At 41.4% G+C, this 25,589-nt stretch overlaps 1 protein-coding gene across 2 annotated transcripts in view; it reads right to left on the bottom strand.

Annotated features, from left to right (window-relative positions):
- Window positions 1-271: 271 nt before the first annotated feature.
- Window positions 272-25,589, bottom strand: part of dhx15 (DEAH (Asp-Glu-Ala-His) box helicase 15) — a 32,543-nt gene continuing 7,225 nt past the window's right edge. For both annotated transcript variants that reach the window (XM_017472346.3, XM_017472345.2), the window contains exons 4-14: window positions 23,788-23,947; window positions 22,134-22,352; window positions 18,694-18,861; window positions 11,940-12,026; window positions 11,567-11,716; window positions 10,353-10,461; window positions 5,563-5,754; window positions 4,578-4,700; window positions 4,009-4,199; window positions 2,921-3,090; window positions 272-1,088 (exon numbers count right to left, since the gene is read on the bottom strand). In XM_017472346.3, the coding sequence (XP_017327835.2) occupies window positions 971-1,088; window positions 2,921-3,090; window positions 4,009-4,199; window positions 4,578-4,700; window positions 5,563-5,754; window positions 10,353-10,461; window positions 11,567-11,716; window positions 11,940-12,026; window positions 18,694-18,861; window positions 22,134-22,352; window positions 23,788-23,947 (1,687 nt within the window). In that variant the 3' untranslated portion in view covers window positions 272-970. The remainder of the gene's footprint in view (window positions 1,089-2,920; window positions 3,091-4,008; window positions 4,200-4,577; window positions 4,701-5,562; window positions 5,755-10,352; window positions 10,462-11,566; window positions 11,717-11,939; window positions 12,027-18,693; window positions 18,862-22,133; window positions 22,353-23,787; window positions 23,948-25,589) is intronic.

The following is a 25,589-nucleotide window of genomic DNA, read 5'->3' as shown; positions in this document are numbered from 1 at the left end:
ATTTAGGATGTGCATAAGGGAGATTGTTCCAAAGGAGCTTCCAGTACTATTACTCATGGGAGAAATGACCACTGAGGAGTTTCCTTTTTAGTCCCCCAAGTTAATTAATCTCACCTCTATTCATTAACCCTATTGTGTTCTCCTTCTAAAAACAGAAAAATTGACCAGTGGCTTTGTGGAGGTACCATGTCTGCCAAATCCCACCCCTACTCGCATCTCGGACACGAACAATTCAAATTAGATTCATATGCCAACTTTAGCACTCCTGAAACAGTGTTAATCATCAGCTTTTATTAATTAGTGGTCAATATTAAGGGTAAAAGGCATCCTTACATTTCACATGTAATAGGACCCTTGACTAAATATATTAGCCGTTGTAACACATTCTTTATATGTTGAATGTTAGACATCTTAATCTTGCTTAAAACAAAACAACAAACAGTACAACCAAAGCATACTCTGAATCTAAGAGGTGATCCACAGCTGATATCAATATTTTTTTTTATTGAATTCAAAGTTTTACTTAACAGAATAAACAAGAACTTGTCTACTCGGTTACATTTCAGTAAAAGTTTGCAACGTCTATAAGGAATGTCAACATCCACATGAATGATCATGCAAAAAAAATGGTCGATGTCTGCATCTCTGTTGAGCATTCACTCCCAATCAAACCCATCATTTGCGTCTACAGTGAACACTGTAATCTCACAAGTTGCCAGGGGGAAAAAAAGAAGGGGGAAGAAGGAAAAAAAAAAAAAAAAAAAAAAAAAAAAAAGAGAGAGAGAGAGAGATGGAAGCAAGAAAATATCCTTATAAAAATAATTTTAACGATAAACTGAAAGAAAAACACATAAATGACAATTTAAATGTTGACAAGATGACAAATGTACAACTTTCAGAGTTGACAGAAGAAACCTCATGAACAGCTGCGGGTTAAGTTTCATATTGTCCTTTAAGCCGTCCAGGGCGTTTAGTATTGAGTGTATTCCTTGGTTTGGAGTTTAGCGACAATGCGCTCCAGCTGCCGCTTGGCTTCACACTGAGGGAAGTTGCCCATCTCGTAGTACTGTGGAGCGATCTTCACCAGCCTGGAAGAAAATTCCATCCGTAAGAGTGGTGTAGAATTAACTTGAGCCACATAGCTCTTCCATCATTCACACAATTTCCGCTTTTCTTTTTTTCTTAGTGAATAAAAGTCTTTGTTCAGGTTCTGCATCACCGGTATTATCTTGTGAACAATACTAACTAGAAATAAAGTTTATTTGTCAGAACACCAATTGGTACCATACATTCATACTAGCAAGCGACACAGAGACAGGTGACCGTTCATTTTCTACAGAAGGTATAAACCTGACGTGTGAATTCAGCAACAAGTGACGTTTAAACTCTTTACAACACTAAAAATTTTAAATAGGTATGACATGGGACATATCTAAAGAACTGGCTCAAATGGCTCCTCAGACCAATTCTATGGTGTGTGTGGTCTGACACTTTTTTTTTCCAATTCAGTTCTTGTCTGATGCACAAAAGTGCAAGAAAACAGAACGATCTGATCCTGTCATATACGACTTCTCATTACGGGGCTTTCAAACTGGCGGTTTAGTCCGAATCAGAGCACAGTTTGCGTGAAAATACTGCTATCGTGAAAGCTGTCACGAAGACCAGGAAGCACACCACGACTACCGAACTCATGACTACCTGGAGTTAGGAGGTGGTCTGGAACTGTGCAACGATTCCCATGATTGTGTACTCGGGTTCGCACTTGTTCAGGAAGTATCCTGCGGGTGTGTTTTATCTGATGGCGACGACATCACTTTCCACAAACACGTGTACCATGAGTGGCAGACTGAAAGGTTTTGGGATACAGAAGAGGTCCTCTGCTGCACGTAATCGCTAAAATAACTGAAAAGAATACGGTGAGTCATGTTGTGTCCTCCATGCTCGTTTGTGCATGAATGCAAACGGTTGGATAGAATCAACTGAATCTGAAATCAGACCACCGCCCAAGTGGCGGGCGCTGGGAACAATCGCACTCAGATTCGAACCGCAGCCAACATGCCCAGTGTGAAAGCCACCCAAGTGTTCTTAAAGAAATGACAAAGGAATAAAAACACTGAAGGACGTAGGAGAGATCGTTGGTGCCTTTGGTGAACGAACGTAGTTAGTACAGATAGCCGGCTTTGCTACTCCACCAAAGAAACCGGTGCAAAGTCTAGGCCAGGAGCATCAAATCTTATCCGGAAAGGGCCGGTAAAGGTGCCGGTTTTCATTCCAAATAAGCAGAATCCACACCTGAGTCAGGATCAACAGGTGGAATCAGGTGTGGCTTCGGCTTAGTTGGAATGAAAAAGTGCACCCACACCGGCCCTTTGTGGATAAGATTGGACGCCCCTGGCCTAGACTGTAAAAATGGTAAATGGTGCACTTATATAGCGCTTTTATCCAAAGCGCTTTACACCGTCTCTCGTTCACCCATTCACACACCAATGGTAGCAGAGCTGTCATGCAAGGCGCTAACTTGCCATCAGGACCAACTTGGGGCTCAGTGTCTTACCCAAGGACACTCCGGTATGTGGAGTCATGTCGGCCGGGATTGATTTAATCTGTATGAAATCTCTAACGCCTTTGAAATGCTTTATAAGGATATTCAGGAGACTAACGTCTCAATACGTTGCAAACAAATGATGATCAATATTATAGTTTGATCTAGGTTACACATTTCTCATTGGAACTTTAAAAAAAAAAAATTGTTGCCCACAAGCAACAATGTCCACAAAATACATGAGGAACATGTCGCTTGTTAGTGTGAATGTAGGTGTTATTGGTGCTTTCTCCATTGAAAGCTTAGATACACAAACGACAACAAAAAAGTGCACACCCTCACATATGAAAACAAAAGCATCAGGGATTTTTAGCTTACCACTCAGGCTTGATGTCTGTACAGGTGCGGATGTAGTTCTTGGTGGTCAGCACAAACTCGTTGTACAGCACCCACTCGGGCTTGTGGTCCAGCACAGTGGACGGGTGCAGCTGGACCACCTGGTTGTCCTTCACTGTCAAATAGTGCCCTGTACGTTCCAGGTGGGCCACCTGATAACACAGCAGCAGCAAATTAACAAATAAATCTCCTGCCCTCATGCATGCGCACACATGCATGCTCTCTCTCTCTCTCTCTCTCTCTCTCACACACACACACACACGCAAGCCAATTAAACATTCAGTGAAGAACGTGCAGATTAAACGGGGTGATCTGTCTCAATAAAATCCCACTGCAAACAAAGACGTCGGCGACAGAACGCCCTATAATTCGTACACGAAGGCGCAAGTTTGTCTTGCCAGTAAAGGTTAATGTTGACAAATATTTTGATATTAATGGAGTAATTTAACTAGTCAGGTCACTTGTTTCAGGCGCCCCTTCTGGAGACAGGCCCATTAAAAATGCCATTTATTTTCCTTCAGCAGGCCAAAAAAAAACCCTGAATTGATTTCTGATTATATGCTTAAATGGTTACACTTTGAAAGAGAGCTATCCATTTTAATGGCAAGCCTGAGTGACTATGCACTTGTAGCAGGGCTTAAACCCATTCATTATGCAGTAAACCCGAACTTTCTGGTTGTAATTTGAAACAGAACATGAACTTAAAGTAGAAACCTGAAGTACAATACTGCAGTGCATTTGACAACAGCTAATAAATGATCATCTGCTTATGAACAGCAAGAAGCTGCCGAGTCAATTCATGCAGGACCATTTGGTCTACGCCATGCCAACTCAAATGTCCCTTTTGGCATGAGTTAATTAATTACAATCTGCAATGAGACCCGTAATACAACAACATTTTATTTAATGCTTTCCAATATTATTTCAAATACTGACAGAAACGGGACATCTTTCTGGAGAAGTGTTTAAAAGGACAGTAATCAGCAATTAGCCCCAATTTAAACACGGATACCCCAACACTATCCTCCACTACATATTACACTTCTTGCTGAACGTCCACACACACATACCTGCATGAAGAAGCCGGTGACCAGCGCGCGGCGGATATTGATGTAGTAATCGCGACTGGTGAACTCTGTGCTACGCCGTGGCAGGTTGAAACGGTCCATGATGCGTGACAGCTGCTGCCGCACGTTATCTGCCGACATGAGCGAGCGGTAGTTCACAAAGTTATCATAGCACCATTGCACTGACTCGTGGTCTGGGAGGGGGACAAAATAAAAAAAAAATTAAAAAATAAAAAAAAAAACACCACAGACAACAGTAATAAGTAAACACCTCATTCCAGAGTGACCTAGAAGATCTGAACAGTCACTGCCACCACTGTCAAAATGTCATGTCACTGTTTTGACGCTGAAGGATTTCAGAGATAGAGCTCTTAGTAGGAGAGCAGTAACTTATCTATTATTCTGACAAAACTAAGAGAACTAAATGACATGGCGGCATCTTCAACCGATTCAAATCTACAAAACAGCTCGGTTTCCTTTCGAATACATCATACTGTTATTTTAAATCATTATCATAACAGTTACTGTGCAGGTTATTACATTAGTAAAAGTTTAAACGGTGTGGTACGTACTCTGTTTGAAGGCGTGGTAGACGTTGAGCAGGGTGAGGTGGTCTCCGTCGATGTGGGCAAACCTCATCTTGGCCTCATCAGCCGCCTTCTTGGCCTCGGTGGGGCGCACAAAGCACTGTGGGACTAAACAAGGTTGGTATGGGCCCCAACATAGCCGCCCATAGGCATGAGTCACGCGTTCAAACAGGACACAAGGCCTAGTTGAGAGGCTAGAGCATGGCACAGGCTATGCTACACGGAGGGGGAGGGAGAGAGAGCACGCGCCACTTCTGTTTTGCCTTAACGTGGGACGTTCCAGAGGCTTCGGCTGCAGCACATAAAAGCACAGCGTCTTACAAACCTCTCCGGAAAACCATCCCAATCAGGGCAAGTTAGTCTTTCACCAAAGAGGAGCGCAAAACCGCTCAAACTTGTCCTTTCTCTTCAGTATAATCAGCCAGGCTTAATCTAAAAAAAAACCTTGAATTACTTCTAGAAATTTGGATCGAACACTAAATTCAATTTCAGACCCAAATAGTGACCATTTATGCAAAATGCATTGCCAAGCGCTCACCTAAAACCGTTTTCCGTCTCATTTTCCCTGCTCTCCCCCACCCCTCCACTCAACACACCCTGAAATCATCTCATCAGGAACTGGACACGCTTACCAACTACATACTACAGCACACGGAATCCACAAATTATTAACATAATCGTTTGGCTTTCTCTACAGATATTAACCAGGACTTATTTAAAAATTACCTTGTAAGTTAAATGAGTAAATTGCAAGTTGGGTAAAAAAAAAAGAAAAAAAAACACCAACACATTTGTGATGTATTTTAGTAGGCGTTACTCCTTCAGGAAGCAAAATATGAGAGTCGCCTGAACGAGGCAAAATATACTAAAGCTCTTTTAGGTCAAACATGACACCACAGTTTGTCCAAATGGGACAGGTGGAAAACAATGTCCACCAACTCAAACCCACACTGTGCTGTGTGTGTATTACCTGATAACATGGCGGTGATGGAGAGGATCTCGTTGGAGCAGTTGTATTCGCAGCTGGCGATGACCATCTTAGCCAGCTGAGGGTCCAGCGGGAACTCTGCCATCATGGAGCCCAGCTCGGTCAGGTCTCCATCATCATTCAGCGCCGCCAGGTAGTTTAACAGCTCCAGAGCACGCATTAGAGTCTCGGGAGCTGGCGAGAAGAAGTCATAAAAAGAAATGTCCTGAAATAAAATATCCCGTGGCTATCCAACGACTTAACACAGGCAACGGTGACTCAGTTTCTCAAAACACACACACGCCGATGCATAGGCACTAGACAGCATTATAATCTTTCAGAAGTAAAGCAGTTATCTAATATTTAATAACAGAATTACAAAAATGAGCGAATGTGTCCGATATCAGACAGCTGACCGTGTGGGAACTGTAAATACACCAGACTATAACCAAATCCTCACATTATTCCAGTAAATTAACTTCTCAAACAGCTTCTTCTCATAACCATAACACATCACAGAAGTGAGGGAACTCTCAGTGGGTCACAGCCAGTTCTGCTGTTCATTCATCCAGGATTATGATTGCTTGTCTGTGAAAGAACCCTTTGATACCAGGTGTATACATTTATTTCATACAACACCACAAAATAGGTTCTCAATTAATTACTTACGAATAAAAAAATGTAACTAATTCACAACCAAAATGCCACACAATAGCTTATAACGTACACACGCGCACACACAGCAAAACTGAATTATTGACCTTTTCGCTCTAGAGAAGCAGAGCCTAACAATCAGTTGCATGTTAAGTCAAAATTGGCCGAGGAAAAAGCAAGGGTCTCCATGCAGCCAGTCAGGAAAGATTTATTTCTCAAAAAGCTGTTGGTTGGTTGGCTGATTTAAGAGACTTTGTATTGAGTGCTAATGCCAAACATTCTTTTTTCTTCCTACGCATGGTGAAAGCATGAACAGTTATGTGCTGGCTCAATTCTACTTTCACAGAAAAAATAAAAATAAAAAAAAGGATCAGGGTAGAAACCATGGCGTGAAGTTGGGTGAAAAAGAAATAAACAAATAAATCGATACACCATGTACCATCATCAGCAATAAACTACAGACTGCGATTCCTCCAGACGTGATAATATGCTAACCCAAGGCCGAATCAAAAAGAGAGAAAAGTTTATCGAATGTAAAGCAGGAGCAGAGCACTCGGCAAATGGATCACTTTGGCGTTCTCTGATATTACAAAAATTCCTGTTTCCCCAATTTAGCATAAGGAACCTTAGTTCCAGTGGAACAGTAAGATATTGTTTACTGACTGAAGAGAACGATGTGGTAGAATTCAGACATGGAGGTCAATATGGTTTTTCAATAAAGGTTGCGACTGGAAATATTGTATTTGTATTAAAACACTTGCACTGCCTGAACGGTCTGAATTTCAGCAGAAGAGCAAAGAGGCGAGAAGCCAGCAACATAATGATCATCTAGCGATTACATGGTCAAAAGGAATTCCATTTCTAGAGATGCGGGTCCAAAACATTAAGAAGGTAAAACGTGAAGGTTTAGACAGATACGGACAGTTAAAAAGAGTAAAAGGAGTTTGCGTCTTGCTTTCAGCCCAAGGCAGACTGACTCACCAGGAACCCAGTGAGATTGATTCAACCCAGAGAGAACTGTCCAGTCACCCCAATTTCATGTCTGATTATATCATCAAGAATTAACAGCAAAGCTAGCTGCAAAGTTGTGCCAAGGGGCAACCATCAGTGCCTAGTCAGAAAAGTCAAATTCCCTCAGAAATGTACACCTATATCTGTGGAAGTATATTATACTGTGATGTGATTGGGTGCCCCACATTTCTCATCACTTTCTCAGCTCCGACATGCCTCTACTAGCAATAAAAGAGCACGACGCACTGGAATATACATTTAAAAAACCATAACGTGTTCACACAAATAATGTTTCAATACAAATGTGAAGTCTTAAAGCTACACTTTGATTTGGGAATCCTTGTGTCTGGTGCCATTTCCTGTCAGAGTATTTTGGGAGTAATTATACATTATTTAGTTACCAATTGGCTGCTGCAATACCATTAAACATGGGTGTGATCTCCCTCAATCAGATGCTACAACACACATAGCATATGATCTCAAAGTAGTATACACAATACAAAAAAAAAAAAAAAAAATACCACAAACATACAACAATTCTGCATACTTCAATTCACGAATGATTTGATACGATTCAATTCTGGCCCCATCCAATATGAATCGCTTCAGTTACATTTAAGTTTTCCAGCATGGAAAAGTATTTAGGGCAGAGGGCTTTATGCTTTCTTTGTAACATGGGAGAGAGAGAGAGAAAGAAAGAGGGTGAGTGTGTGTGTGTGTGTGGGGGGGGGGGGGGGGGGGGGGCGAGGACACTGGTGATTGAACTGTTATTAAATCAACAGAACCTCGTATCGTGGGTATATTTTATGGCAGTGTTGCGAGTTACAACCCCTGGCAAAATTGATGGAATCACCAAACTTAGAGGATGTTCACCCCGCTGTTTTACTTCCTTCCAAATAAACAAAGCACAGATTATGACAACATTTTTGTTTAATAGCTGAACATTCTAGCTTCATGAAACAGCTCAAACAAGTTAAATTGATTAGTTTTGATCAATGGCATTCCATGAAATAGCCATTGAGGCTGACATGGCATTAAAAGAACAATAAATAAATAAACCCATAAGTCTACAGTACAAACACTGGATTACAAGCCTAGATCGGGTTTGAATCAAAAATGGCTTAAAAACAAAACACCACACTGCCATGGAAAATTGATGCATATTAAAATTGATGAACACTCCCCGGTTCAAGTGTGTGTGTGTGAGAAAAGCACTGCTACGTGCATACAACCCCTGCAAAAAGAAATGATGGAATCACCTCGCTTAGAGGATGTTCACCTAGCTTTTTTTACTTCATTACTACAGCACACACACGACAAACCATTTTTGTTTAATAGCTGAATATTCTAGCTTCCTGAAACATACCTCAAACAAATTAAAATAAATTGGTTTAATTAATGGTATGTATTTTTTCAGATCAAGTAGAGGAAAAAATTATGAAATCAACAACAACAAAATCTTTGTTGCTCCTCCTCGGGCGTTTATGACTGCCTGAATTCTCTGAGGCCTGAACTTCAGTAATGAAAAACAAAATCCATCAAGCTGGGTTCCAGCTCTCTCGAACAGATCAGCTTTGCAGGATGGAGCCTTGTCATGGACCAATTTTCTTAAATTTCTCCCTTAAATTTTCAGTGGGATTGAGATCCGGACTATTTGCTTGCCATGGCATTGAGTTGATGTGCCTTTCCTGAAGAAACGCTTCAACACACTTTACTCTGTAGCAAGATGCATGATCACCTGAAAGTGACTTCATCTTCACCAAACCTATTTTCCATCATGGAATGAGAAAAGTGTCCAAAATTTCAGTGAACACCTGTGTATTTACTGTTGAGGTCTCACCTTGTCCTTTACCTGACATGCAACCTCATATCATAAATGAGTGGAGAAATCTGATCAGGGAATCATCCTTATATGTTTCATTAGAACAGCACCAGACAAAAAAGTTCCAGCATCATCTCCTTGGCCAATGCAGAATCGTGATTCATCACTGAATATCACTTTCATCCAATCATCCACACTCCAGGATTGCTTCTCTTTAGCCCACTGTAACCTTATTTTCTTCTGTTTAGGTGTTAGTGCTGGTTTTGGTCTGGCTTTTCTATACGTAAATCCCATTTCTTACAGTTCTGTCATTGACTCCTGTTTCCGTCCATCTGTATTTTCATTTGTTTTGTTGTGCATTTTCTATTTTCAAGGCAAGGCATATCGCTTTGAGTTCTCTCAAAAGACACTTCGACGTCTTCCTCAGTAAACCCGTATGTTTTCCTTTCATAACCTTCCCATTTTGTATATACTTTGACCAAGCTTTAGATACAGCTAACTGGGAACAACCGACATCTTTTGCCCCACTTTCCATTTTCAATTGCATGGTTAAGGTGTGTAAGCACAGACGACTTTGCATTTTTAGACTTATGCTGGTATTTGTTTTAGAAATGCAAACTACAATAACCATAATTTGAGTGATTCCAGAATTTTTTCCTCTACTTGATCTGGCAAGATCAAGGTAGGGAAAACAGGATATTCCGTAAATTCAGTATTACAACTAGGGCTGGGCTATATGACAAAAGATATCATGATATTTGAGAACATTTGTACGATAAACGATGCGCATCACGATATATAATTTAGCTAACAAACTGTATGCAAAACAGGAATAAAATTTACAAAATAAAAAAGTTCATCTGTCTTTTAATGCCTACAAAAACAAAAAGGTTTTTTTTTAATAACAAAATCAACAGCATCCAGTCAGTAACACTTAATTTGTAATTATTAAAAACATTTTTAAAAACCACATCTCCATACCAATGATATCTCAGATAAGTGTATCGCGTAATCATTTATCACAATATCGATATATCGCCCAGCCCTAATTACAACTTTCCAACAGTGTGGACAGCTTTATAAGGTCCTTCCCTTCACTATTCGATAAGAAATCTAGGATTTTTCCCTGTGATGTAGACTGCTGGACCGATTTGCTGATTCGAAATGCTTTTTCTTTACACCCCTTCAATTAAAATGCGAAAGTCTTTGATTTTGTAAGAGCATTATTTCAAGAAAGGACGTGCAATCATTACTTTGATCGATTGTACTACTGTTCAATAACGATTCTCTGAAATGCTTGACGTACCTGGTGGGTCCATGAAGTCAAAATGCACCAGGTCATCGATACCCAGCTTCTTCAGCTGTAACACTACAGAGCCCAGGTTGGATCTGAGAATCTCTGGGTACGTGTTATCCTTGCCGGAACAGGGAGTGAAAGAGAGAGAGGGGGAAAGACAGTAAAAAGAGAATGAATTAGTCAGGGTCTCCCATCAGGCACTAACACGTTCTCGTGTGTCAAGAGAGCCGAGGCTGGCGCGTTTGAGGAGCTATTTAACATGTTTTAAAATTCACTTTGTCGCCCCGTGCGACAGGGAAGAATTACCCTGTTTAAGAGGAAGACTGTGTTCACTTGGCCATTTGTCAGGACGTCTTATTTTCAGTACGGTTAGTTATCAATTTAAGGTGGGGGGGGGGGGGGGGGGGGGTTGGGGGGGGGGTTGATAGAGCCATCTGGCAAGACTGAACACTAAGTCAGAGAGCAAAGTCGTCATAATGACATAAGGGTCGCCTTCACTGCATGTTCAAGATCTTCCTTTCATCATACTGTAAATGATGACAAGCATAAACGCTAGCACATGCCATAATTTTACTCAAGTTCACAAAAAATATCACTAGGTTAACTAGGTCAAACGGCCAACCATTCTCTTATACATCTTTGTAATTACCGTGCTTAAATTATTCTGAAAATAAAAGTGCGTTTTATAAACAAAGGGCATATTTACCGAAAGGAAATGCTCACACACTCAAGGTTTGCCGCCTCATTAAGAAGCAATAGTTTCAGCACAAATGAAGGTTTCAGTGCTGTAAATGTAAATGACCATGAACTACATTAAATGAGTAGCCTATTGCGGGTGATATTATATAAAGCAGTGGTCCATGAAGCAAAGCCAAGGGGTCCATGATTTGTTTTTTTCTTTTTACAGTGTTGGGCATCACAACCCAACAATATCAAGGTTATTATATTTATCGAGCCTTTGTAGTCATTAGTGTACGAGTGAGCATTTGATTTGAATGGATTTAATCGAAACCCAAACTCAAAAACAAATCTTCTGTGCAAAGTTCAGGAATGAATAAATAAAATCAATTTTAAAAACCTCCCCCAAAAGAAATAGCCAAAATGAGGTCTTGTACACAACGAACCAAATATCTATATAGCTGGATTATGTTTATAAAATACTGAGGGGCATCTGCGGATTTCATTTCACAAATCGGAAATGTTGGAATGTTAGCTTTATTCACCTGCATCTCGGTCTTGTACGCCTTCTCCGTGTAAAGGCGGAAGCATTTCCCGGGCCGCGTACGCCCAGCTCGTCCTGCCCTCTGCTGAGCTGATGCTTTGCTGATCGCAGTCACTAGCAGTGACTCCACCCTGATGCGTGGGTTATACACCTGTGCAAGAAGCGCAGACAAAACAAACGGAATGGGAGACAGAAACAGCAGCAGAGTCCCAACGCAATCCTTCAAACCCTGACTGGACTATGACAGGCGGCAGAATAACTAACTAGCTTCCTCATCTCTACTGCCACTGGATTTATCAGGGGATTTCACGGGCAGCGGAAACAGACGATGAGGTGACATTAAACATGGACGGGGAAAGTTGAGGGTGGTTAACCTTTTGCTTGGCGAAGCCGGGATCGATTACAAACACCACACCGTCGATGGTCAGCGACGTCTCGGCGATGTTCGTCGACACCACAACCTGTAGGGGTGCAACAGAGCACAATTTGAGCAAAATTTGTTGAACACTTCCTGGGATTTAACTGCATCAAATCTCAAAAACACACTTGACTTGGTATTACTGAACGGCAAAGTCGACAGCGTTCTATATAATAAAAGTATTGCAAAAATATTTGATATATTCTCAAAAATTTCCAATATTTGTTTATTACAGTTGATTAAACTATACAAATATATAAATAAATGCAACTACTGGAAATTAAGAATATATTAGGCCTTGAATATTGCTTAATAGACAGTCTTAAGAACTTTATAAAACACAGCTCGATCTAAAGGATTAGATAAAATCACATTGGCACGACAGCCGCTAAAAAGATGGCAGCACTTTTACCACGACCAATGCCATTTTTCCCAACGCCAGACAACTTTTAAGTTTTCAGTCACTGTAAAAGCAACCCGAGGTGGTGTGATGACCTCCCATGACCTGTCCACACACGTTTTTTGGAAAGAAAACGTGTCCGGGCACAGCTTGGTGCACCTTCTCACCGAAGCTGCCCGCCTCCGACGTTTTCAATTATTCATGCCACATCAGAGCTGGTTTATATGTCTGCATTTAACATTTGATTACTTGTATAATGACACAGAGAAAGGGTTTATGGGTAGGCATAGGAGCATGGAACTTTTTGATAAGCCCACTTTTGATCCCACCACGTGAAAGTGCAATACATTTCAAAACGCACACGCATCATCTCACGACTGAACTGATGAAAGCGCTTCCTTGACTCATGCTTTCAGTTTCTCGGGGTGGCTTCGGTAATAAAACGTCTCCGCTATAATAAAACTCTTCCATCCAGATGGCTATAAATTAATAGCACAGGAAAATTTCTATACGTTTCTTTTCCTGTATTTCATGTGATGAAGAATCATGACTCGTGAATAAATCCATACATTTATTTACAGAAATACCATAATATTGTGGCATCTGGGAAAATAAAATGTAAGGCTTTAGAACAGCTGTAGTTGTTATAAAAGCTGATTTAATCGGCATGCAGGATCGTGCACTTTACGTACTCCGAGGAAAGACACAACATACGGTTCTTTCCATGATTGCAAGAATTGAGGATTTAAACACTAGTAAAAGCTTCAGAGATATTTTCAGTGCAAACCGTCTTGGTTTCTATTTGGTAAAACAAGGCGTTTGTTTTTTTCCACAGTCATCATTATTGTCCCCCGAAAAAAGATAGGAAATATTATTTCCTATCGTGAAACATGCCGTGCTCTCCTTTATTATTTTTTCCCAATTCCCTCACAGCTTCCTGCGAAATCAATTCTGTTACATGAACACTGCCCCCTAGTGTACACACTCATAGTACGTTAAAAAAATAAACAGCGGACATCGGTGCGAGCGTTCACGCGACACCCTGACGTATATCTTGCCGTATAAACCATGTCTCTTTTACATTCGTTCGATCAAGGGCTTGGTTTAAGAGTACATGTGGCCCCCGCATGCAGTATAACAACATACCGAGCTGGAGACTGCTGGCATCTTTAATATGGCGAGACAACAAAGCATCTGTTCACGAGGAGAAAGAAAGCCCTGAGAAGAGGCTGGTAGTAGCAGGGATTTGAGATATAAATTGCTTCAGAGAAGCCTGGCACATCGGGCAAACAAAGTAACACAGAGGTAGATGATTCATGCACACTGAGGTGTTCACAGCATGCTCATCGCGATGTGGCGCAAAACAGAAAAGGCCAAATTAAAATCCGTCACACTGACTAACAGGGGGAAGGCTCCTAAACTTCACAAAGTTAGAGCCCTAATTAAATGAAAATATTCCTTAAGACGATGAAGATTCGTTCGGAGGCCGAAAGGCAAATCCTAATTCAAAGCTAAACGAGATTCGCCGTTCCAAAAGGAAAAATAACTCAACCTGGAAACTGCAAAACAGAGCTGAGAAACAAGGTGCAAAGCTCGAGGGATTCGTCGTCAGATTTACACACCAGCCGATCAAAGTAATAAAGGAAGCTGCAACATTTTAGTTTCTCCTCAAATTTAATAGAGAGCAAACATATACACTGAAGAGAGCAAATAAAGTTGCCAGGAAAAAAAAAAAAAAAAAAAAGTGTCTGGGGGGTGTGACGTTAAAATTCCTCCGCTTTCACATCATTCGATGTTGCTGAAGTGGGTCTGTCCGTGAGGAACGACCGCTGAATCAGGACAGAGAAAATCAAATGAGTCGCATCACCCTGTGGGTCTCTCCATCAGCATTTATACAAATGTTAGGAGGAGAAAGAGGTGTGTACAGGAAGGAAAGGGAGAGAGAGAGAGTAGCAGCTCCTTGCACGCAAGCCTGTCCTGCTGGTAGATGTTCCCATTTCGTATGAGCGCTGATGCATTACAGACTGCACTGGTTTAGTCACGCAGAACTTTCTTGTTAGAACACTGAAGAACTACTAATGTGGAGCCCTCGTCCAGAACCAGTGCAGCCCGGACATTGTTTTCATTGGCTGAATTAATGATCTGGCCAAACAATTAATGATCTATGCGATAATAATTAATTGCAATTAATGATCTGGTCAAATACATTTTCATGAAGTGGATTAGTTGACTGGAGGATGGAGCTATGACCCAACAAAGCACGCTCCGAACCGTCCACATTTCCTCCGTTTGAAGGACTGAAGAAAGCCACAGCTACCTTAAAATATTCTAGAGATAGGGGGTAGGCATGGAAATTATAAAAAGGTGGATGCTTCGGCATAAATTGCATATATCAAAGGCAACTGAATTATTACACACCCTGATTCACAATCCTTGACCCACAGGGTGTAGAGAAATTGCATCTTCATGGATTCAATGATCCACATACAAAAGGTCTGGAACAAATGCGTCTGAGGCTGAGCGCATAAGGCCAAGATGAGCGATATCTTACTTGAGTGGCTTCAATCTAAATGTTCCAAAATTCTCCAGATCAGCTCCTCTGCCCTATCCAACCCCCCATCAATCTTCAAAAAAAAAAGTACTTTGAAACAAATTACTTTGGCAACCTTTTCGGTCTTTGCAAGCCACAGCCAGGATACCAAAAGGTTATGAAAACTGGAATACAGAGCAAACCGAGCTAAAATTAAAAATAGGATAAGAGAAATCGAGTTCTGTGGCTAATATCATATCACCACTGGAAGTGCAACCTGCTCATTATATAGACACTCTCTATGGCCAAAGGTCTGTGTGTGGATACTTGACCACCACACTCGTGCTTGTTGAACATTAGGCTTGTGAGCTCCTGTGTAAAAATTTCATCGTCCTATCATACCCCCAACTATCAGCGATTGATGGTATTGCCTGTGGCGCTGAGAGAAGGAATGAAGGGGGCGTGGCTAGACAAATATATTTGCAGTAACCAAGTTCACTATAAAATTTAAATAAACTTGCATAAACTTTGTGTGTGTCTGTTGAACAGCAGTGAAGATACTTATTGAATTATATAACGAAGTTGTCCTGATAAACAATACGCTGTTTCATTTCTTCATTTAAAACCCTGTTCATGTTTTGCGAGTGAAGACATTCATCGTGGACAGCGGAAGGTAAGATGCATCGGAGAAAGAGGTTTTGTAGATAAATCCGACAGCAGGCTATAAAGTTTCATATTGGATACAAAATAGGACGAAAAAAAAGAAGCACGTGATACTCCACACTTTTTTGGTCAATCTTATAGCTGCAGACACCGTGGTGTCCGACAGCCATTTAAATAGTTGGAATCTATCGACGATTCCAAATACTATCGTCAATCATCCCGAGCCTACTGAACATCCCATCCCAGATTTAGTCCTCTACTTTAATGCTGTAACAGCTGCTACTGCTCTGGGAAGGATTTCCACTAGATTTCAGAGCATGGCTGTGGGGATTTGTGCTCAATCAACCACAAGATCATTAGTAAAGGTGGGCACTGATGTTGGGTAAGAAAGCCTGGCATGCAGTTGGTATTCTAATTTATCCCAAAGGTGTTGAGTGGGGTTGAAATCAGGGATTCTTCCCCACCAACCTTGATAAGCCATGTGCTTATGGAGCTCACTTTGTGCACAAGGGAACAGGTTTGGACTCCTTAGTTCCAGTGAAGGGAAACTGCAATGCTACGGCATAGAAAAAATTATACACAATTGTGTGCTTCTGACATTGTGGCAACAGTTTGGGGAAGAACCACGTGTGTGTGTGTGTGTGATGGTCAGGTGTCCACATACTTTTGGCTATATAGTGGAGATCGACAGATATTTAAGCATTTTTCCATAATCGGTTATCGGATTCTGTAATATCGGATCCACCGATGAATGGCCTTTTGAGAATTGCGTGCAAGACCGCCATAACAGCCATTAATGCACAAATGGGATGCGCTACATAAATGCAGTTTCAGCAGCCTGGTGCTAAAAAACAGAGATAAACTCACTGAGTCACGTAATCTTATTAACTTCATCGAAGCCTTCATTTAATTTTTAACAAAAATTTTAAAAAGACACTTTAGTAAACAATGCACTTTATGTTCTGCACTCTTTCAGACCCCTCTATTTATTGGTGTGTAAATAAGAGTTTGTTATGCAAGGAGGAAGTAAAATTGACAAAATTGTTCAAAACAAAACGATTTGTTCAGTTCAGTGGTAGCGTTGTCATTGTGTGAAAAACAGTAAAACAAGTAAGTAAAACAATAAATAAATAAATAAATAAATAAATATCGGTTCTGCACATCGGTTATCTGGCACATAAACATGCAAATAATCGGTAACAAAAAATAAATAAAATCAATCAGTCGATCTCCATTATATAGTACACATGGAAGCAGTCAAATCAACCGCATCGACTTGTTACGCTGAAACCAAGAACAGTCGGTTGGCTCTGTTCCGTCTGTGCCAGAACTGAACCAAGAAGCCTTTTCATCAGTAATATCATTAGGGTGTCATAGGGGTGTGTTACTTCTGGGTTATTAGCCAGTAAGATAGGCAGGGACATGGTCTAATTCAAGCCATCCTTCACTGACGTCACCAGGGAAAGTGCCATACTGACAAATTAAACCCAATTTAAAATTCAGAACGTAAGCTTCACGTTGGGTCAAACAGCATGGCTATGACGAGGAAAAAGTGGAGTATGCTGTTGACAAACAACCTATGTTAAAAAGAAATGAATAAATCGTATGTACAACAGGCACTCGTGTCCCTGTCCTTTTATTCCCCAATCGCACTTCAACTAATGATATTTCCACAACCCCCTGCATATAATCCTCGAGGTGCTGATCTGCACACATTTAAACTGCTTTCAAAAGGAATTGCACACCAGGCCCATAAAAAAAAATAAATCTGTTGCATTTGGAACGGAAGTGTTCACTAGGCTCCTTCACAGGTGCTCTACAGACAACATCCACACACCGTCTCCAACTAGCACCAAAGGGGGCTGATTTGCATTGTGGGCAACGCATGCCAGAGGGTCTGACAAGATGACGTTTTAACAAGGTAATTTGAGCTCATCTCTATGCAACCACGGACAGACGAGGTAGGATGCAGGAAAATAATACCTGAATGCCACAAGGCTAGTCAGACACCTTCAAGAAATCACCAGGGCGTGGGTGGAACTGCTGTCATCTCAGAGCCTGAGTCTGGGTTTATGGGCCAAGGAAGGGACCGTTTATGACTGAGCCAATTTACAACACTGCTGGCATCCCTGTTCTGCCAAACGCTTCATCAACACGCTCCTTCTCTTCCCATATTCCAGTTAAGATGGAGTGGCTTTGCATCCCAGGAGGGCCACTGCAGTGATACGAGAGCCGGAGTATCCGTGTCGCTGTTTCATGTCAACATTTCTTTGAACAGCCTAAGCAAACACCGGGTAATGTTTGAACTTTTAAAGCAGTCAGAACCCTGGCTTACGGGCAATCAAACTAGTGCAAATTTCTGCACCTCTGTAAACATGGACGTGGCTGGGGGAGATGAAAAGATGACACGGAGCAAAGAAGAGCAGGAAGGAGAGAGAGAGAGAGACAGAGAGAGAGAGAGAGAGGCAGACACAGGTCCCGAGGTAGCAGATTGATTCAGTGTACAAAGAAGCTATGAGAGAGGAAGCTATAAGACAGAATTGAAGGCTCGGCTAACAACACAACTGAGGCAGAGTGGAAAGAATTAAAACAGAAAAAAGGAGCAGATCAATTAGTCTCAATTAAATCAATAATATCTAGTGGGGTGAAATGCTAGCAAAGTTATAGGTGATAGCTATAGGTGATAGCAATAGGATATCAGATCATAGCTACTAGAAGTAAAAAGGAATGAGAAGATACACATACAAAGAAAGACGATACATACTGACTTATTTATCATTTGGGATTGCGGGTGGGCGCGATAGGTCAATGGTGGACACGAGCCAAAGCAGCATGATAGAGGTCATTTCATGAGGAGTGAAACCTTTCAACAGTGAGATCCATGGGCACGAGTAACATTCAGATATTTTAGAGAAGAGAATCACATGCTGACAAAAACAACATATGCTGTGAGTCAATGCTGCACCAAAGCTTGGGGCAAGGACGGGACTTTAACGATGTTCAGGCACCACTCGGTGTTCTGCGAGTTTCTTATGCGTCAACCAACCGCGTCCATCCTCTCCGTCTCGCCCTTATTCATAACGAACGATTGAGAACAGCGGCGTTCTGAAAACGTACCTTTCTACCGATGGCTCCGCTAGGCTTGCGAGGTGGCGGAGGCTCGAAGATCCTCTGCTGCTGCTGTGGTGGTAGTGTGGAGTAGAGGGGGATGATTTTAATGTCGCCCACTTCGGGGCCCAGGTCGTCGATTTCCCGTTTGATCCGCTTGCAGGCTTCGTCGATTTCCTGGTAAGGTAAAAGAGAACACGACTCAACAAGTGATACAACAGAGGCACATTCACATCAACACTAACAGCAAATTCAAAAAAAAACAAAAACCTGCACTTAGCAATAAAGCAGAACCATGTATTCTTTGTTTTTTTGCCCAGACAGCAAGGGCCAGCAGCTGATTTTTGTTTAGCGTTTTTAAACTCTTTGTGACCTCAAGTTTCCCATTGAAAATCACATTAACTTGTCCTCGAACAGATTCCAGAGACATAATACTCAAACAGTAGTGAGGCTTCGGTGCTTTAGATCAAGTATACTTTGTGAGCCAGTTGTGACATGGCTGAGGAAATTAAACCTGGAGTGCATGCTGCTTGGATGAACTTCCTGTGGTTCTGCTGTCTAAAGCAATAGTCACAAGGACACACACACACACAGGGTTCATTATTCCAGATGGTAATGTAGTAAGGGTAATGTGAAATGAGAAAGCTGCATTGGTGCATGAACAGAACCAAGTCACAAAGGACTGGTTAAGTGAGGGCAAACATTGCAGACATAGTGGGCTCACACACAAAAGGGGCCTCGAGGAACTGGCAAAATCTGACAGCTAACACCACGATTTACAAACACAACTGAGGTAACCAACTGTGAAATAGTTCCATGACCTGAAAATACATTTTCACGGACTAAACAAGTGGATAAACAATGAGAACATTGCGGCCTGTAATGCAGACTTTCTGGCAAGAAACCAGGGATATTAAACTGCTGTAATCCCACAGATTCATCATATGCGTTAGCATTTGGGGGATGGGGGGTTCTAGTCAGGTCAAGAGTTAGTTTAAACATCAAATAAAGATTACACATTATAAGGCACTCGGATGCAGTGTTCATTCTCAAACGCAGTGTTTAACACAACACTACCTATACACTAGCACCACCCTGAGGCTGAAGCATGCATTGCGACTAACTCTGGCAAGAAAGAGTTGACCATGTGCCTGATCTGTAGCCAAACACATAGCATGATTTGTTCTAAACACACAAGGAGAGCAGATTAATAACGCTGCAGCTAATTACTAGATCCAAAAAACCTATACCTTCCAAGAATGATCAAAGAGACTGATCGCGAGGTCCGAGGAGAGATAGTGGATTCGTTTCTACTGCAGAGTAACAAGCTGGCAATTATTATTCAGCCCATGTTGGCTCTAGCATTAGTGTTATACCAAATATACGAGCACAGCTTTGGGGCCATGTGGTAGTCCTAACGCACACAGATTTACTCCCAGGGGGACAATGTGTGTGTAAATAGCGCTGGTGGCCATGTGCCTTTTAATCAAAGCCTTTCCGTGGCAGCTCGGGACAGAGTAAATGCGAATTGATTGATCAAATTAGCTGAAGTATTAATAGACCATTAGCTCTGGGGATGCAGCAGCTGTCAGAAGGACTGGCACCAAAGGGAGACGGGCGGGAGGCTGTGCCCGACAAGAGCGACTGCACCTGGGACACAGCACCAACACCAGCCCACTGACTCTACTCTTCTGTAGAAACGGTCTTGAAACACTCTTTTTAATCCGCCCAGTGGAGATGCAAATTAGTTGGAACAGATGCAAGCTGGCTTGGGACTAATTCAAGCCACCGCTGTTGTACAAATAACAGATTTTCATCTGCAGACGCTTGTTTAAGATAGGGAAAACAACAAGTATCTGTCTCTGTATGAAACTGCAATCCTTTCATAGAAAGGAAACAAAGACGGGACAGCAAATCTTATCAAATCGAAATGAATCAAACCGCAACAACATATACACAATCAGCATATAAGTTATGCATACACACACACATACATATATACATATACATATATATACATATACATATATATACATATATATATATATATATATATATATATATATATACATATACATATATATATATATATATATATATATATATATATATATATATATATATATATATACACACACACACACGCATATATACATACATATATATACACATACATACATATACACACACACACACACACACACACCAAATATACACAATCAGCAGTTGCTAAGAACTGTATCTAAATATTTCTGATTAGAAATCAATTACAAGATCACAGTCAATTTACAGAGTAACAGATAAATCAACACTGCTATTGTAAAAAATATTATGGGATGTCTGTGATGCAAGGTTGTTATAGGACTACAGCCACTACAGAATGGAACATCTCCCCTTTCTGTTAAAATAATTAATGCTTTAGTATTTAGGTGTTTATATTTGACTTCATGTTAACCCAACAAAGACATAAATACCCCCAAAATAAAGCTAATGTATTCTGCGCTTTCAAATGAGTCATACTTTGAGCAAATCAGAGTGCAAGGACTACAACATGGCCCTAAAGTTGTACTTGAATTGACATGAAGGTTGTGGATAAATATATTGAAGCTAAGCTCAAGTGAGGGTTGGGGGGGTGGCACACAGTCTGAGTGGGCATAAATCTTTTGATGGATTTATTCAAAGTGCTGCTCCACAGAGTTAAAGGAAGAAAACTGTCACCTGTCCAAATACTTACAGACTACACGGTACATGAAATGTGCACACTCTCAAACACACAGACACAACTACAGCAGGATTCTGCTGACCCATCATCTGTGACCATATTTATCATTCTGGCCGGGTATCTAACTCCACATTCCAGTTGGGTGAGCACCAGTCGCAAGAAAGGAAAAATAACAAATGACTTAATTTCAGGCCTGAATTTGGGTCACACACTGCCATCACACACAGGCTCTTTACCCAAGCACCAAGGCCAGCGGCGTCCACAGCCCGTATCAATCTCAGCACTGATCTTCTCAGCTCTGTGCTGACGGGACTGGGGTGTATTTGCAAAATTGGTGAGTGCGTGTGTGTGTATCTTTTTAATCCTTTGCTTTGTCACATCTATTTCTATAAATATCCTAATTCTTAACTGATGGATTTTGATGATTTTACAGGCACAGACAGACAGAGCCGAAATGTATTTTCTGCAGCGTGACTCAAGGTTGAAACGCCCCTGGACGGTGCATATCTCGCACTTTATTAGCTGAGGTTTCAATCCGTGAATTCACTGACTCACTGTTTGTGCGGAGTGCCCAGGCTGCACAGCGCAGAGAGGCGAGCGTTTTATTGAAATCATTACGCATCACTTCTAGCACCTGTTTTTAACGCCACATACCAGCTGGGCCGTTTTTAAAACGCAAACATACCACCAGATACACAGCGTTGTCTCCTGACTGAAACGGCCTTACCTCCTGTCCTGTGAGGAAGAGTAAAACGTCTCCCTCGTCTTCCTCACACATATGGATCTGGATGACTGTCCTGATGGCCGCCTCCAGGTAGTCGCGCTCGGGCTCTGGTGTGTAGAAGATCTCTACGGGATGTGTTCTGCCGGGGATGGTGAGCAAGGGGCAGCTGTCGAAGTACACCTGGAACTTTCCAGCATCCAAGGTGGCGCTCATGACAATAACCTGAGGCAAAGAGAATAGAAAGTTATTGCCGGTTCATTGGTTACTGATGGGAAAAGATGTGTGCGGAAGAATAAAAATCCGCAGTCACGTTTTATAAGAAAAACGTGACGCTTGAGGTCGGGGAGGATGAGGTTTACGAACAACCCAAAACTTTCTTAGCTGTAATGTTTCACTAAAGAGAAAGCCACCAAGTCCCACTTTAAGTGACTGATACGCTACGTTGCACTGGGCTATACCTACTGCACTTTGACGCTCGGGCAAGATCCAATCTTCCCAGCCTTCCCTGCCTTTTTAACTTAAAACTAAACTCCCCTTTCACATACAATACTGAGAGGTCCACCTCAGAGCCTTTCTGCACCACAAGACGACATAATTGCTCTCAACCGAGGGACATTTAACTTCAATTTTATATGAGAAGACGAAGACCAGAGTTCATTTGGACTCGCCTGGACCTCATTTAACACTTCCTGAACAAACGTAGAACCTTTGATTTGATCATGCCAACAAGCAGTCATTACCCATCTGCTTTATGAGAACTGCATCTGGCACATTGTGGTCATAAAAGGCGACATGCTTCTGCTCCCTCAGGGTTGATCGCCTTAAAATGGGGAGACCAGAGGGCAGAATAAGCTCTGCTGAAAAAAAAAATCTGACTGGCCTTTCGCATTTCTGGGAGTAATGGCTGCATTAGTCTGAGAACAAACAGTCGCACAGCTGTCAGGCTTTCAGGAGTAGAGGAGCTTCATTAGTGAGTGCCAGCCAAAGTTAAAAGAGATCATTTAAACAGAGCACACAAGTGGCAAGTTGGGGAGGTGGTTCTGGGGTGAGTGGTGGTACACCCAGAAGATTTATTTATTCATTTCATTTATTTGGATTAAGCTTAGTCCGTACACAAAAGAAAAACTCTCTCAGCCATCATGCATCACTAAAAGAAATGGACTGATTTGCCCTTTTGAGTCCACGCCGAATAAATGAGCTTTAGAGAGTAATGATCTTAATTTATCTTAATTAATGAACAACGTGGGCTTTTTTTAGTGCGCCACAGTTAAAATAAGGAAATATCTCCTTGAAATCAACTGTTACAAAGACGAACAGAGCAGACATTGGAGAAGTACTGGTACTATCGCAGATAATGTTCCTGACTGCAGCAGCGTCGTGTCGTGCTGCTCTCCTGTGGAGCGGAACATCGGGAGAATCACATATCAGTGCGCAGTTGGTCAAAGCAGAGCTAGCACGGAAATGACTTCTGATGAGGTTCCAGGGTTCGGGTGACAAGATGATATTACAGCATCCCATCCGCAACAGACGCTAAGCTGTCACTAAGTGGTGCTTATCTATTTTTATTTTTTTTTTTCAGCTTAAACTGGAACTAAAATGGAGATAGATTGTACAAAACAATGAGAATGATTCAGAACTCTCTCTCTCACGCACACACCTTTAGGTCTGCTCTCTGGCGAACAACTTCTTTAAGAACACCCATCAGAATATCCGTGGCCAGCGTGCGCTCATGAGCCTCGTCCAGAATGATTACGCCGTATCGCTCGAGCAGCGGGTCGTTCATGGCCTCTCGAAGTAACATACCATCAGTCATGTACCTGTAGAAAGAAAGAAAGAAAGAAAGAAAGAATAAATAAATAAATATATCAATAAATAAAGAGCGCTGCGTGTGGATTCTAACATGGCAAAATATGACAAATGACACTTTTCACCACTCTATAGGTGCGTCATCGGCTCTAATGGTCAAACATCTTCAGTACAAGTCTAATGGCCTCGATCTTATTAGCAGACAGGTTTGTTAAATCATGTACACTGTTTTGAATACATATTTATTTTAATATACAATTTGGAAATGTCAACTTGACGTGAAATTTGCGTAGCACAATGTACAAACTTGTGGGGCGGTTTTGCTGGCGTGCAGTTCTGTAACTATTGCCGTGATTAATGAAGATGCGAATAAATACGAGTGTGTTAACGGGCAGACATACTTCAATAATCATATTTAAAGCCCTTTCCAATTAAAAAACAAAAAAAAGTGGTGTACTGGTATTGCAGAGCGACTGGCAATGAACACGCTGGTGCTTTCAGCATCAACAGATGGCTGAGGTGAGCATATGCTTTTAAGTACAACACGGATTTTCTTGGCTTACGAGGTATTTCAATTCCAAAGGGCTCTCTTCTTGGCATTGTTTTCTGTATTAGAGCCAGCAGTGTAACGAGAATTGTGGCTTGTTTATGTGCATAAGAAAATCTTTTTTTTTTATTTTACAATATAGGGAGAGAACGTTTTATAGTTACGTCACAGGGAAGACATCTCATCACATGGCTGTGTGAGTCTAAAGGCTGGTTTATACCTAGGTACTTAATTTGTGTTGTGACACACAGAGGGGTTTATGGGTAAGCATGGTGCACAGAGGCACGCTGACAGACCCCAAAATTCAAACACCTTGTCATGTATTATGCATCAAGCAGCTTTCAGGCGAACATTAATTTGTTGAGAGCGGGGATGTGTGTCTGACTGCACACCCGGAAACGTGACGGGATATCGTGCTCCTTCTTCTGCCATTCTTACAAGACTTTCAGTATACTATTCCTCCAAAGACATCACTTGTAAACAAAGATTTAAGCACTAACGTGTAAACAATTTTCCCTTGTAGCACACATGACTTTCCATCTTCTAGAGACTTCCACGCTGCACCAGATCACCAGCAATTTAAACGTGCAGTACGTTAAAAATAGTACAAATATCTTGCACCTAAACCTGATGAAGTTTCTCAGGACGGCTTTTGTAAATGATAAAGCTCGGACGTCCAGACAGACATAAACAAACAGCACGAGCGCGTTTCCATCATGTTTCTTTTCCTGCATTTCATGTGTCAAATGCCAATATGATCATATTATTGTGTCATGAATCTGTTGACAGAAAAACAGATTCATGATATTGTGGCATGTGTGAATATAAAGTATGAGGCTTTTACTGGCTATAGCGATAATAATAAAAGCCAGATTACAAGTCCGTCTGCAGGACTGCACACTTTACTTCCTTTTTATTACCAATGCACGCCTAGTACACACATCATGTAGCAAAATGTAGCAAAACTTACGTTCATGCTTTCTTCTATTATTAGTACGATGAAACACAGAACTCTCCTTTTTTTTTGTGCTTTTTCGTTTTCTGTAAACACTGGAGCGTAACATACATCGTCCACACACGAAACCCTGACATGCTCACAAATACAC

This window comes from Ictalurus punctatus, chromosome 7 (genome assembly GCF_001660625.3).
Source record: "Ictalurus punctatus breed USDA103 chromosome 7, Coco_2.0, whole genome shotgun sequence".
NCBI lineage: Eukaryota > Metazoa > Chordata > Actinopteri > Siluriformes > Ictaluridae > Ictalurus > Ictalurus punctatus.
The sequence above is the reverse complement of the archived record's forward strand: the minus strand, read 5'-3'. Positions and strand labels throughout refer to the sequence as shown.